The sequence below is a fragment of the Aspergillus vadensis genome (genome assembly GCF_003184925.1).
Source record: "Aspergillus vadensis CBS 113365 unplaced genomic scaffold BO88scaffold_2, whole genome shotgun sequence".
Lineage (NCBI taxonomy): Eukaryota > Fungi > Ascomycota > Eurotiomycetes > Eurotiales > Aspergillaceae > Aspergillus > Aspergillus vadensis.
In genome coordinates, this window is record NW_020292040.1 from 422,961 (window position 1) to 437,551 (window position 14,591).

Consider the following 14,591-nt stretch of genomic DNA (forward strand, 5'->3'; position numbering starts at 1 on the left):
TGGTATGAAGGTAATCAACCCAATACTCCACCGTTCCTAGTAAGCTTTCGCTGGCTTGGCTTAGCTAGTGCCTGAGCAGGGTTGCACTCGATTCTCGAGATCTAGAATGGCAATAGAAAAGCATAAGGGATGGTAATTCCACCAAGAGGGCAGCAGTGCGATAGGTATAAATCTATCAAGGGTGCTTTTCAGCATCTAATCCACGTAAGCAATATTCAAGGAAGCCATCGCCACATGAACACTTTGCCAGTATTTCTAGAGGTTGTGGCAATCCCACAATCGACAAAAACGTCCCGATCCCCTGCTTCGCTTGATCTCCCGATCAACTCAGGTGTCTCTATATCTCTTTCCATGACCTGAAATCGTGGGTTTACCAGTAGGGTGGTAGCGGCTAGCACAGGTAATGCTTAAAAATTGTTGTAGGCAATTTGACTATGTCGACGTGGCTCGTTCTCCGTAGTAAGCCAGGAGATGTGATACGTAATATCCTGCAGGTACAGTGGCTGGCTGATTGGTGGCGGTGTCGAAACGCAGGTAAATTCTTGTAGGGTGATGGAGAGACATTGTCATTTAGCGGCTAAGAGAAGCGGATTACTTTCTACCCACCCCATTGAATTCTTTGAAATCTCTGTTTTGGGGTTAAGTTCCTGTTCTTGTAAGACTCTTGACGACCGTTTCTCGAATATATTTATCTTACTAGATGCTATTGAATTCTATTCGGGTATGATCATCTTGCAGAGTCGGCGAAAGGTTGCAAAAAGAAACAATAACGGTGAGGCTATCTGGCTACATAAACCTTATTGCCTGCCGCGTCACTAATTGCAGCCAGGTTGCAGTGAAACCCTTCTACGAACTAGATGATAGGCTAACTACCCCGTATAAGATTTAGTTGCAGCAAATTATGAGGAAGCAGGTGCAGCATGCAAGGGCCTGGGGAGGCTGAAACTGGTGTCCCACCGGGACGGTTGCCTCCATGAGTCCATGCTCAAAGACAGTGTGTAGTGACTTGGTTACAATCTGTTCAGCCTTTCATGATCTAATATATTGTTTCTGTTTCAGAGAATCATTTTATAAGCACTTCTGATGCCACCGTGCCACACGGATGCTAGCATGAAAAGAAATGGCTCAAGACTTCGTGTAGCCTTGGATTTGTTCATGCAGGATGTATTGAATTTCCGATGAGAAAGCAATCGTCATCGCCATTGCTCAATCTGCAAATGATCATCCGTACTACAGTATTGAGCGGCTGACTCTCAGTTAAATAGCTCAACAAAGTTCAGCTCTGCTGGTGAATGGAGGGCAAACATGCAGGTCGCATTTCGATAGTCGCCTCTTTTGAATCAGTGTCGCGGTCAAGATAGAGTACTGTAGGGAGCAGATCATACTAAGAAGTATTAAGATATACATCGGCTGACTGAGGGTATCCCTTGCCGCTAAATGCATTGACTTACTTCCCACTTTGCTGAGGCAATAACACAGTGAAGTCCATCCAAGTATTTAATCTGAGTACTCACCCCAGCTGTTTGATCTCATTACATCCTCCAAAGCATTTCATTTGGTCTACAACTTTATCCTTTATCATCATGAAGGTCTCAGCTGTCCTCTTCGCCGTTCTCTTTTCTGCCTTTGTGGCAGCCACCTCTGAACACGATCCTGCGGCCAAGATTGGTGCATCCATTGGGAAGCGAACGGTAGGGAGCTGACGTCCCATTTGTTTTGTTACCCATGAAATGTCCATCAGAAGTACTGACTAAAAGGTTTGGTAGGAGGCCGACTCTGCTTCGTTATGCGACGATCTCGGTGTCCTCGACTGTTAAGCTACACGTTTCCGCAACAGCTATCCAGCCAGCTGCGCCAGCAATTGTGCCTGTGATGTTAAATGACTTCAAGGGAACGGGAGATGTTGGCAAAACACACCTTCAGCGTTTATACGCCGTCTTGTGTCTCTGTTTTCCTCTATGTGACTGTGTGAATTTGACTCTTGTCCACCGTGCCTTAGTATAGGCCATTTCCTATAACATGGATTTTCCTATGCTCTTATGCAAATAAAAAAGCTCGGTCTGACATCTACCATGATTCGACGCATGGGACCGTTTATCTTGTGACCCGAATAGTGTATTCTCTATATACTCTAAGCCACAGAGTACGATTCGTTACAGGCATAGCGGCTATTACTGTATCGATATCATAGCGTTCCATCAAATTGAGTGACACAATAATATTCCTTTGGACCAATTAAAGATTTGATTTGGGTCTCCCAGCTGCATCACCTGCTATATAGATCTGATATCGAGATAGATATACTCGATCTAGCACGACGAAGTGACATCTTGCAGCCCAGTCAACTGTCTTGGCAGAACCATCTTTGAATACGCAATCAAGAGTCCCATGCACCATAGCCACATCAGAGTTAGGCCCGTACGGGAAAACTTGCTTGAGGCGATGTGTGCAGTGCTTAGTTGGATTCCACAATGCTTTTCTCAGGGCATATATTCCTATCAAATCATCAATGATTAGAAAGAGTTTTGGAAAAACCTAAGAAATGATTCTGTCAAGCTTACCTTCTCTACCACGCGCTTCCTTTTCTCCCATTATTACCGTAGCATCGGGCGTAAAGCATTGTGAATATTTCTCGTGCTCATTCGGTGAGTCCATCAGGAGGTAGAACTCGTTCAAGAATCGTTTATAAGCGGGATCGAAGGGTATTAAGGGGTATTCCGGGCCCTTTTCCGGCCTTTCTAACGCTGGTGTTGGAGTTAGTCAAGTAGTATTTTGTGAACTATGGCCAGGTACTTACCATCGTTTGGCAGGATGGCCAGTGTCTCTTGTCTGTATTTCTCATCCAGAAGTACAGTTTCCGCCAGGCTTGTGTCGAAGAAACATCTCACTTGAACGATCTTCTTTGTTGAGTTGAACTTGCAGTGCCAGGAATAATGTTGGCTATACAAACGATTGCCCAACTTTGTTCGGGTGTCTTTGGTCTTCAATTCAACGTTAACCCACCCTTCCTCGTTTCTTGTCACGCTATCAGGGAAGGCTATTTCAAATATAGGGCCTGGGTCTGCTATCAGTTTGATGATCGGCAGCCACACCTTATCCAAGAATTCTGCCTTCGACCTGCATACTCCTGATAGAGCGTTTTGTCCTGTGATTTCCCAGTGCACATTGTCATCGACGTGGCTGAAGAAGGATTCGTAGCCGCGAGGGACTTTGCTTAATTCTCCGAATATGAGTAGAATATCGGCGTTGGTAACAAAAGACATAATGAGGCGTCGTTGGGGGAAAGCGTATTTTGGGTGACACTCATCAAGGACATTCAGAGTAACGGAGGCCAAGGTAAGACATTAATACTGAGTGGCAGGCCTGATGATAGCTTATCAAGCCTAAGCGTTCATTCTGCAGCAGTTGAAATCAGCCACATTCCAGGTAAAAGTTAAACATGCGGTTCGATCTTTCACAATGCCAGTGTCCTCAGCGTTGTGCCAATAAAGAACAACTTCGCTCTAGTCATATCTACACATTTCATTTAAATGTCTAAAATTCTACCTTTCTCCATATCTCAACCATTGGGGTTATTCGTGTGTCTGACATGAGGACTCATATCATGATGATGATCCACGATCCCAAAGCTACCATTCTGAATGTCATTGACTCGGCTTCCCGGATGACGAGATGAATGAGCCGTAGTGGAGTACCATTTGATAGATGTGACAGAACTGGATACTTGCATCTATGGAGAGAGCTCAGAACCTTGTTGTTCGAAAATTGAGAAAGTTTAACGTGTAAGTGGCGATCCCATAACTAGGGCACAGAACTGAGCGACGGTGTGGGGAATCACAACCTTATAGGGCAAAAGCTGAGTGCGAGTCTCCGCAATGGTCCGAAATTATGAAATGTTCGAGACGTAGGAAAAGCCTTGCTTGGGCAACATTACATTCGAGACCATTACGGTCCCGGCCTTTTCAATCGGAAAGAACGCGTCGGCGAGGTGCAATTCATTTTGATTGTCAACCTCCTCCTCTACTTCCTGAGAAACGACCAAAGCAATATTCTCATCCATTTATCTGATATATCTATGGTGGCGCGCCTGCATTAACTTCCACTCGAAGGAATGCATCGAAACCTTTGAATAAGCGACATGCCAATCAACGGGTCATGAGATTCCTATTATGAGACATTCCACATTGGCTACACAAATTGTATAACCCTAGCGATTGCTCAGAGAGCATTTACAGTCGCTATTCCAGCTAATTGCTCGGGAAATAGAGTTCGGCATAGAATGGATCTGCACTTCCCAGAGTTTCCGAATGGCAAAACACAAGGCATTGCCGGAAGGGAAACTAGAGGAGAATCGGGCTTTATGAATGACCTGGAGAAGTTTTCCGTAAGCTTAGCTGATCCTCTGCAGAGCCATCTAGAACCGAAACCTATAAAGGCTATGCCAATGACTTCACCACTTCCTACATTGTCAAAAAAACACTCCGTTCCCACTGCGCACGGATATGGCAACGGATGATGTCAAAATCTAATAGGTTTTGTCAGTCTGATACCAATGTGGAGATTCGATATCATGCCTTGAACCAAGTCGTAGAACAGCGAGCCGGTATGTTTATAAGCAAGTAGTAGCTTCAATATCACACGGGATCGGGAATGCTGTCCTTTCTTTGTTTCTTCAGACGACGCCGATCCCTAACCGTACAGTAACCCTTTTGACACATAACGACATTCCTCACCATAACCAATCATTCATCCTTTTAAGATGGAGACGCTTTCGGAGAGACTTCCTGTGTATCTCCACTGGGCACCACTGTTGATCCTCGGTCTGATCTTCATCAACTACACCATAGGAGTTATCAAAGCCATCAAGTCTCCTCTCTCACGGATCCCCGGGCCATGGTATGCACCTCTCACAACATTACATCTCAACTATGCATTCGCAAGAGGAACGATATGGAAATCCGTCGAGAAGTCCCACGCACAATACGGCCCGATCTTCCGCCTCGGACCGCGACAGGTTTGGATTTCAGATAAAGAGGCCATCAAGGCCATTCTTATGACAGTTGATCTGCCGAAGGTCACCATGTATGCAGAAATATCGAGAGATCGGACTAGCCCTGGATTGTTTGGGGAGATGTAAGTGCCCTGCTACTTTCCTTTTCCTCGAGGTGGATGGCAATACGGATGAGACGGGTTAATCGAAGTCTCGTACTGATATACTACAAAGTCGACCAGATCCCCATAAGCGACTTAAGAAGTTTCTGTCTCCAGCATTCACGATTGCATACGTTGATGGTCTTGAGTTTTTGTTTTCGCAATGTGTGAGCGACCTGATCAATCGATATGTGGATCTGCTGTCATGCCCCTCGCCAAAGGGCGAGAAAGCTCCGGTAGTCACGGACCTGATGGAAGATTTGCATAGTCTTGCCCTTGACATGTAAGTATTATGATGCACAAGGCCAACTCCGGAGAACACTTTGTAGTAACACTACGCAACCCCAGAATGGGAGAGTGCTCCTTTGGCAACGGATTCGGCCAGACGAACAAAAACAGGAAATTGGAACTTGAATTTGATGAGAAATTATGGCGAACAATCCCAACAGCCATCTTCAAAGGGATGACTCGGCGATACCAGGTAGTCGAAAAATCTTTTTAGCTGAAGAGAGGAGTGAGCGACCTGCTAACGCCGAATCAGTTTGTTTACATCAAGCGCCTTCTAAGGAGACTCGGCCTAAACATCGAATTTGACTGGCCACGAGAGATGATTGCTGTACCTACATCCCGTGAAGTATTCACAATCATGATCAATTTAACTGACAATGGCATAGGCCATCTCCGCAGTCGCAGGTCATCGAAAAGCAACCCCCAAGAGTGTCCGTCCCGACCTTCTGCAACACCTCCTCGAGAATGGCGAAAGACCAGACAGCGGAGTCAAAATGGGAACTAGGGAATTTGTCGACCAGATGGCCGAGATTCTATTAGCCGGGTCCGAAACCACGTCTGGGACAATCGCCTGCTTTTTCCTGGAAATACTACGGAACCCAGAAACGAAAGAGAAGCTGATGAAGAGCCTACCGATCCTTCATCCAACTGATCCAATTGTCCCAAGCAAGACAGTCCGAACGTCTTTTGAATATGAGTACCTCGAAGCATGCATTAAAGAGGTGCTCCGACTACATCCGATAGCGTCTGAGATGGGTCGTCGGACTGGAAAGACGCCGATTGAGCTGATGGGATACTACCTCCCTGCTCATACAATTGTTTCTGCATCTTATCGCCAGCTTCACCGAGATCCGAAATACTGGGTTGAGCCCCTGCGTTTTTGGCCTGAGAGGTGGCTGGATCCTCGGCCTTTTGATGTACCTGCACCTGAGTATGTCCATACCATTGTCACTGAGTGACGATGGCAATGTGCTAATTCTCTTTACTTAGCATGCAAGCTTATTATCCATTTTCTGCTGGGAAGCACTCATGCATTGGCAAGAAGTACGTCTCGAACCCTTTCTCTCTGTCTCTATCATGGGCCCTTTCTGAATTTTCTTTGCTTCTTTGTTCCCTCCCCTCCAAAATGACAATGAGACCTAATCCGTCCAAATACTACAGCTTCGCCATGGCAGAAATCAGAATGTTAACCGCCAATATCTTTTCACGATTTGACCTGGCAGAGGTGCCCGGACAGAATATCGACTACAGACAATATATCACAATGCAGTTCGAGAAAGGATCGTGGAAGGCTGTCTTGACGCCAAGATACCAACAGTCTCATCCAGTCTCGGCCACTATAGCTTAATTGATTATCGCCTTATCCTTATATGCAGTGCAGAGTGCAGACAGGGCACACTTTCTGCATCGATAACGACCAGTAGAAGAAGAAGATCGCTATCTAGTACTCGCGAGCATTTGGGGTCTCGGACGCGATTTATAATGGTTGTTATCGGAGAGACGCTGGAAAGTTTAGAAAATCGGTGTAGACCAGCTGGCACCTATTGTAGTAATATATTTGTCCATTTCTTGCTTCATAGATTTACTACTATATTGTGTTGCTTTCACTTGGAATAGATAGTAAGCACTTGGAACAGATAGTATTAACACCAGTCTTCGGTGCCATGATAATGTGTCAACAAATTGATATTTCCGGAAAATGAAATCATATCCTAAATAGTGTGTCTACTATATTGAAACCAGAAGACTGGACAGGTATCAGACCCACACTTGCATGTAAATGCCTGACAAGACCACACAAATACGCCACTAACTCTGGCCTTTATGTCATGACTCATAAGTAGACGATTGAATTGAGAATGAAATATTCAATACAGGCATTTATTGATCGAGTTGGTGATTCCGTTTTCAGTCCGACTGGGTGTCTGATGGTGTTGGCAGATAGCTATACAAACTCTCAATAGCTAGGTATGTATAGTACTTCATTTTCTGTACTATGGAATATCATTATTCGATCTTCAGTAGTGCGGGAGGTCTATAGGCTCGAAAACCTTGCAGACATTTTCATTTGCATTTGATAAGGAGACAGTACAGTACTGGAAAGAGATCTGTATAAAGATTATATAGTGTAATTCTTGTGACACGTCTTCTCTCATAGTAAAAATACATTCAACCATCCCTCTTCTAATATGTTTTACTAATTATGGTAGCCACAGGTTTGAATGACTGTTATGATATCCAATAAATACGACCAGGGCACTCAACCATTGGATGTTTCTGTAGTACTAGTCAGGATAATCACTACTACACTATCCCGGCTGCATTGCAAGCATAAAGGGAGGGATAGGAGTAGAGAAAATAGGTTACGAAAAAACAACTATAGATTCAAAAATTCAAGATTTTATTAATAGATGGTTCGACATGGAACCAAAACTAGACGAGGTGATAACTAAATCCATTATGTAGATGGATAAATAGTCGGTGCCATGGCCACGCGCTTAAAGAAGCGATCCCAGAGCAATGCAGGGGAGACCGAGACCGATGAGGTCACCCTCCTGCAATACAATCAGTATGAGGGGCCAAGAAGGGGTCAGGTGGTTGATTGCTTACAGTGTCGCTGCCACTGCCCTGGCAGCAGGCGGCAGTCTGCTCGCACTGGTCGTTGAGCAAGTTTTGCAGGCCGACAAGGTCAAGGGCTATAGATGTCAGAGCCAATTCTTATCCCGTAGCGAGATACATACCCTGGAGGTCAAGCGGGGAGCAGTCGTCGGCCAGGCCAATACCCTGGGAGCCGGAGCCAGAGCCAATGAGGCCGCTCAAGAGGCCAGACAGGATACCGCTGTCGATATCGGTGGAGTCACCTGCATAAGTGGCCTTGTTGCAGCAGGAGAGCTGGTTGCCGCTACCGCAGGAGTCGGCTCCCTGAGAGACAGTCATGCCAGCAGGGGCAGGGATGTGGTTGACAGCACGGCCGCGGACGGAAGGCTGAGCCACAACCACAGTGGCAAGAGCGAGAGCAGCAGCAGCAGTGAACTTCATTGTGACGGTGGAGTGGTGACTCGAAAGATTGTTGGAAGATGATTTGAATCGGAAGATAGGAGTAGCTTGATGATGGAGCGAATGGCTGATGATGATGAGGATGAGAAGAACGAGGGTTGAACAGGGCTATTTATGCCTTTGTCTTGCCAGATCGTACCTGACCCCGTCTGAGGTCGAACATGGCTAGTTTCGCTAGATGTCGTCGCATTCGTGGTAGGTTTACTGTTTGCGTGAATTGTAGAGTTGCATCCAGAAGGGCAGATCAGGCACGAGAGAGGCCCTTCGTAAGATTCTGAACGCTGGCGTTGCATTTCCGACCCTCCAGCTGGGTCCTCGATGGAGCCTATCTCACGATCTAGTGTGGAGGGCATACAGAGGTTACACAAGCCGTGTGGTAAGCCGTGCGGTGACAGCCATCCCTTGCTTGGCACTCCCGGCAGGCTTTTTAGCCAGCGTCGCATCCCGCATTCTTAGCCGTCGTCTGGGAGCCTTAGCCGGGAACGCCTTTCCCGGTTCCTGGTGCTTGTGGAGGGTCAGTTCATCCGTCTTCGGTGCCGACCGGCTTCGTTGCTCATTTTCTTCCTCGGGCTCACCGGTTAAACACCGATAGATAAAGGTGACAGCTACATCAGTTGTTTTCAGATGTCTGGGAACGTAATGTGTCCCCCAGAAGGTCTGAATTTCGGCATGACTGCAGCATTCTGCCAGGCGGTACGTAGATTTTGGCGTGATCATTGTGTCCACTTCGCCAATGTATAGTAGTGCAGGGGTGCGAATCCTCGGATCATACAGATCTCTATACATGGGATGGCCGAGCATAAAACCACTGTATGCGACGACAAATTTGAGCGGTGGATGAGTGGTCTGCCAATGTAAGCCAGAGAATCGGTCAAGTTACACGAATATACCCACACTGACGCCAAAAACTAGGCCGCGATCTCGCTCCTCCAGTAATGATGCGATGATCATCGCCAGGGTAGCACCGGTCGAAAATCCATTTATACCAGCAACCGGATTAAGGTGCTCCAGCTGCTTTAGCACACGCTTCACACTCTGTTCCAGGCCCGAGATCCGCTGGCAGTCAAAAATCCCATAACCCCAAACCTTGGACTCCATATCTGGGCCGTTCACGTCGAAAGGTGCTTCACTGTAATGGAGCTTGAAATGTGGTAGTGATCGGTTGCTCTGAGACCCACCTGCATTGAGGGCCTCTTGGAGGAAGTTGCGTTTTGCGATGGAACATATCAATCGATTGACCATGGCCTACAGACGGGTCAGTGTTGGTACATGGCCTGGATTACTTGGTTCTGACCATGAAGCATTAAAATGTTGGCCTGTTCACCAGTATTCGAGATATCTCTGCTATCTGCATAGTTACGTAAGTAGCCTAACGGCGGCAGCTGAATTCCTGTCATTTCCAAGATGATGAAGTATCGACTTTCTCAAGCAATCAAGTGTCTACAAAGCCTAGATCACACTGCCATTAGTAGAAGGCAATGTGCAATATTGCGTAGGAACTACGTCGAGCTGACGGAGAGCGGTTTAGTTGACCGAAAGTTGTTAACCATCGCACCTCATTGGCACAAGGATTAGGAATCCTAGTTGTTGGTGCATTCCATATGTTTCAGTTGAATGCGAGTTGAGATACGGCGGCGAACGAGTAACTGTTCTTCGCCTATTGAAGCCTCGTGTTAGGGTCCTGAGGCATTTCTGCGCCATCTCTCCACAGCATGGCACATGCATTTCGACTCCAAAAGGTACCATCGCGGGATACAGAATATAGTTCTGAAGAAGCAAGGCTCGTCAATCAAATACCCATACACTTCGTAGATGCCCGAAAAATAAGGCTTAGAGGATTGAAGCAGTGGCACGGCACGCAACCGGAACTTTCTGGAATGCAGCTGTGCATCTGAGCAGACAGTCCATTCTAGGAGTCATGTGATAAGCCACAGCATGATTCCCCTCTTATCAAAAGACCAGTGCCGATAGGTATGCCAAAAAGGCGCGAGTAGACGCTTTGGAGAAGTAGAAGTGAGGAGGAGAAGGGAAGGAGATGGAAGCTAGAAAGGGATCTGTTACTGCCTCAGGCACTAAGGCGGTGAAGGGCGGTCGGGACCCTTCATTGGGAATCCCCGCAACTTTGCCAGCTCAACGACGTCAGCCTCTCCCAGTCTCATCCTCGCCATCATGAAGCTCGTTTATCTAGGGGTAAGGAAATGGCGGAAGCTCCCTATTCATCGTTTCTGCTGTCTGACTCCGCTCATCTTGACAGATTCTCCAAAATGCTCAAGCTCCCGCCGTGGAGCTCTGCGCCGAGCGCGACCTCAGCAGCTACTCGCGCTTCACCAAAGGAAGCGTCAGCGAGTTCATGACGATGTTCAGTAAGACCGTCGCCGAACGGACGAAACAAGGACAGAGACAGGACATTCAAGAGCAAGGCAAGTTGGCGTCCCTCGGTGTCATCTTTCCATCGCCTCTGCGGCAGCCCCTGACCGCCGGTCGCCTACAGATTTCACATTCCACGTCTACGCGCGAACCCAAGGTATCGCCGGAGTGATCATCAGCGACAATGAGTATCCGTCCCTGGCTGCTCACCAGATCCTTTCGAAGATGCTCGACGAGTTCCTCTCCCTGAATCCGAACGCCGCCTCCTCCCGTGATCCGGTGCCCTTCCCCTCCCTCAAGACCTACATTCAGGCGTACCAGGACCCACACCAGGTGGATAGCATCCTCAAGATCCAGAAGGAGCTGGACGAGACCAAAATCGTCCTTCACAAGACCATCGAGAGCGTATGTGCTGCAAGAGAACATATAGGCAGAATGACGCTAACCCCGACCAGGTCCTCGAGCGGGGAGAAAAGATTGACGATCTCGTGTCTAAGTCGGAGGGACTTAGTGCCCAGTCGAAGATGTTCTACACATCTGCGAAGAAGCAGAATTCGTGCTGTGTGATCATGTGAGCCGCGCGTGGATACCGACGCCGATAACACCACGTCGAGATCCATCCTCGACACGACCCTCGGGATAGAGGATTTGGTGTGGACTCGAAGATCATTTTTCTGTGAATTATTTGGAAGCGTTCTGTTGCTACAGGCATTCGTTTATGGTTCTTTTGACCAGGCTGGATTTGCAGGCACATGCGGGACAGGTTTGATTTACGGTAGACGAACAAATAAGCCCGAGAGCAATAAAGTGGCTTTATAACTAGAGAGGGTGTGGCCGGGCATCAACCATGAGGTGTAGGGGGGAAGAAAGTAGACCCGAAATCACCAGCTATCCAGCTTTGCAGTCAATGGATAGTAGTGAGTGCGATGTACTGTGGCCTCGTCCCAGCAGTGGATCCGTAGAGGGGCACATCTGCGATGCTTATCTATGCTCGGGATCCGGCACGGTGATTGGCCCAACCAGGCAGTGCGATGCCTAAGTATAAATATTAGACTTATTTATTGCAAATCATGGGGAGATATTAGCTCATCCTCGGGCCCTAGTCTGCCAGTGCATCAACTTGTGCACTGCAGAGTCCCTGGGCTGGCTGCGGCACCACGCGACCACCCCTAAGCACCCAATCGGCCCTAACCCAGGTACAAGGACTTGCCAGCTGGATGAGTGTCCCTGTCGGACTGTTTCATCTCTTCTTCAACATGCTGTCGAGAAGTCTACGTGTGCCAGGTACCATCCAGTGAACCCTGCAAATCGGCCGATCATGCGGAGGGCGGCCACTCGGTCAGGTACGTTTAGGGCTTCCCAAGGCCACACCCCCTCCACCCCAACCAGCAGCACAACGAACAGCATCATCGGCGGTGGATCGCCAACTCACCTGTCCTGGCAATGCCTTCTAGAACACGCTCCACCTCAACCCAAAAAAGCCTCAGTTTCCATTAGGTACAGGAAGTGCCGGCTTGGGTAAGGCGGTGCCTATCGCCAAATCACCGAGGGTACCCGGGTCCCGGCCCGGTTGATGCCATTGGCCCTTGCCGCCGAATATCGTCCCCCCTCGATTCGGCAGCCTGTTTTGTGTGGGAGATTAGTAGGAAGAAGCATTGATTCACGGTGTGTTGGGCAACCTGGTGATGCGGGCGGTCATGACTCTATCTCGTTTCTTATAAGCCTTGAACCCGGGGTTGTCCACTTCTTTTGTCGGTCCCTCATTATACTCTCTACTCTTTCACTCCTTTTTACCCCGGTTCAGCGTTGCTTTCAGCGGTACATCCCATCTATCTAGGTCAGTGGCTCCCCGCCATTGCCCCCATCTATACTCGCTTTGTATACTAACCACCCCTCAGTATACCACTCCTCTCACGTCGTTCCCTTGCTTCGACTTTCCTTTGTGTCATTTTCATAGAAGTGCTCCGTGTCCAACACCGCCACTACATCTGATTCTCCAATTAGAGCGAGGAGTTGGCTCGCTGCTCGTCAGCATGGATTTCGACTTCCCTGTTCATCAGTCCCTGCCCTTTGCGGGGCACCGCAGCCGGTTGGGTGACTTTCTCACGGCGGACGTGATGGTTGCTGCAGGTTCGGCAGCCTTGGTCACTCCTGCTGTTATGATCCTAGACAGGTAGGAGCTTCCTCTCCTGTTCACCTACCAGACAGTGGTACTGACCATCATCTAGATTGGTCGTTGAGAAGTCATCGCACAACCAACCTATGCTTCCTGCCTTCCGCCGGCACCTCTGGCTCTCCATCACACAGCCTGCCACCTTCCTGACCTCTCGACCCAGTCTGCTCGTCTGGTCTCTTTACACAGCCACCTTTGCCGCCGCCAATGCTACAGAGACCATCCTGGACCAAGTCTACCCTCACGTCGACCACGCCATGGCAGGGGTGGCCACCTTCATGAGCACTTTTGTGGTCAACTCGTCTGTGGGCATCTGGAAGGACGTCAAGTTCGCCCAGCTGTTCGGTCACAGCAACGCCACCCCTCCCACTCCTGCTCCCAAGACCACGGCCTCTGCTCCTCCGTCCCAAAGCAAGATCCTCCGCTCCGTCAGTCGCACCATCCCCTTTGCCACCTACTCGGCCTTTCTGGTGCGCGATGCTCTCACCATCTTCGGCTCCTTCAGTCTCCCCGCCATGGTCTCGGCCTCCATCCCGGACTCCATTGCCTCAAGCGAATACCTGAAGATCCTGTTCGCGCAGCTGGCCATCCCGGCATCCATCCAGCTGGTCAGCACACCGATTCATCTACTCGGACTTGATCTTTACAATCGGCCCATGCAACTCTCGGCCTCGGACCGATTGAGTCGGGTGAGCAGGGACTGGATCGGGGCGTCCCTGACGCGTATGTGTCGGATTATTCCCGCGTTCGGGATCGGCGGGTTCGCCAATACCGAAGGCCGGGCGTTCCTGCACCAGCAATTGCGGCGATGTGAGGACTGATCTGCTGCAATGGCCAATCAGGATGTCAGAAGTCCATTATGATTCTGAATGACTCAAAGAAAACCAACTCCGTTGCCTCGCCGAGAAAATGGGGCCCATCCCCTCCAGGTGGTCGGCGGTCAAATGTTGAGTTTCCCGATCGGGAAACCCATCCGCCCATCGGGAAAAGGGTGACTTTTCCGTACCCTAGCCCTAGCACTTTCCCTTTCCAGCCACCGCCAATCACCGCCTTGCCGTACCCGGCCCGGTGTGGCATCCGGAACGCTGACTTGGCATCTCTCGACACTCATCTTTTTTGCTGCTGGCAGCAAACACACAAACCCGGTCACTAGTTGTCTATACCTATCTACCGAATCCCCGCTAGATAGCCTGATCTGACAGAAGACTATCTACTTGTTCGGCCTTGACTAGTACGAACTTCTGCCCCAAATATCGGACTTTAGATGGGGCATTCGGTCAACTTTCCGAAACCGGATGAGGGGGGAAGGGGGTTATGACGCAGTGCTGTGTCGATCTAGGCGCGCTTCCCATCCCACTTGGGGTGAATTATGGATACGCTCTGTGTTTCACCGCCGGACTGGATGCTTCGGCGTTTCCTCTTATCGTTGATGTGTGTGCGTGCATGTGAATATTCATCATGACTCTCAGTGTATATAGGCTTCAATGCTAGAGAGAGCATTACACTATCCTTTTGATCTGAGTAAGACTGCGAGTATAGTGGTGTCCATTCAAGC

General features: G+C 48.8%; 6 protein-coding genes across 6 annotated transcripts; 3 read left to right on the top strand and 3 right to left on the bottom strand.

Moving 5' to 3' along the window:
* Window positions 1-2,235: 2,235 nt before the first annotated feature.
* BO88DRAFT_410747 (nuclear transport factor 2 family protein) lies at window positions 2,236-3,263 on the bottom strand (the record flags this gene model as incomplete). The annotated part of the gene is made up of 3 exons (XM_025708013.1): window positions 2,236-2,495; window positions 2,562-2,744; window positions 2,798-3,263. 3 exons carry the CDS (start codon window positions 3,261-3,263, stop codon window positions 2,236-2,238), a joined length of 909 nt encoding a protein of 302 aa, XP_025567115.1.
* A 1,496-nt stretch (window positions 3,264-4,759) lies between these two features.
* On the top strand, window positions 4,760-6,787 carry BO88DRAFT_330454 (cytochrome P450; the record flags this gene model as incomplete). Its single annotated transcript, XM_025702636.1, has 7 exons — window positions 4,760-5,133; window positions 5,225-5,434; window positions 5,500-5,632; window positions 5,693-5,767; window positions 5,826-6,370; window positions 6,430-6,483; window positions 6,601-6,787. 7 exons carry the CDS (start codon window positions 4,760-4,762, stop codon window positions 6,785-6,787), a joined length of 1,578 nt encoding a protein of 525 aa, XP_025567116.1.
* Window positions 6,788-7,937: 1,150 nt separating this feature from the next.
* Window positions 7,938-8,478, bottom strand: BO88DRAFT_410749 (fungal hydrophobin; the record flags this gene model as incomplete). Its single annotated transcript, XM_025708014.1, has 3 exons — window positions 7,938-7,994; window positions 8,050-8,135; window positions 8,181-8,478. The coding sequence occupies 3 exons, from the start codon at window positions 8,476-8,478 to the stop codon at window positions 7,938-7,940; spliced, it is 441 nt and encodes a 146-aa protein (XP_025567117.1).
* Window positions 8,479-8,856: 378 nt separating this feature from the next.
* BO88DRAFT_410750 (alpha/beta hydrolase) lies at window positions 8,857-9,893 on the bottom strand (the record flags this gene model as incomplete). The annotated part of the gene is made up of 3 exons (XM_025708015.1): window positions 8,857-9,342; window positions 9,391-9,741; window positions 9,780-9,893. The coding sequence occupies 3 exons, from the start codon at window positions 9,891-9,893 to the stop codon at window positions 8,857-8,859; spliced, it is 951 nt and encodes a 316-aa protein (XP_025567118.1).
* Window positions 9,894-10,587: 694 nt separating this feature from the next.
* On the top strand, window positions 10,588-11,936 carry BO88DRAFT_400957 (palmitoyltransferase YKT6). Its single transcript, XM_025705720.1, has 4 exons — window positions 10,588-10,686; window positions 10,751-10,916; window positions 10,988-11,268; window positions 11,319-11,936. Exons 1-4 carry the CDS (start codon window positions 10,666-10,668, stop codon window positions 11,436-11,438), a joined length of 588 nt encoding a protein of 195 aa, XP_025567119.1. The 5' UTR covers window positions 10,588-10,665; the 3' UTR covers window positions 11,439-11,936.
* Window positions 11,937-12,896: 960 nt separating this feature from the next.
* On the top strand, window positions 12,897-13,857 carry BO88DRAFT_421726 (uncharacterized protein; the record flags this gene model as incomplete). The annotated part of the gene is made up of 2 exons (XM_025708537.1): window positions 12,897-13,036; window positions 13,092-13,857. The coding sequence occupies 2 exons, from the start codon at window positions 12,897-12,899 to the stop codon at window positions 13,855-13,857; spliced, it is 906 nt and encodes a 301-aa protein (XP_025567120.1).
* Window positions 13,858-14,591: the final 734 nt, after the last annotated feature.

Bases quoted from the DNA above. Each gene is read 5' to 3' on its own strand.
- BO88DRAFT_400957 (XM_025705720.1), top strand. From the start codon at position 10,666: ATGAAGCTCGTTTATCTAGGG. The intron at 10,687-10,750 runs GTAAGGAAATGG...TCATCTTGACAG, and splicing joins TGAAGCTCGTTTATCTAGGG to ATTCTCCAAAATGCTCAAGC. The intron at 10,917-10,987 runs GCAAGTTGGCGT...GGTCGCCTACAG, and splicing joins ACAGGACATTCAAGAGCAAG to ATTTCACATTCCACGTCTAC.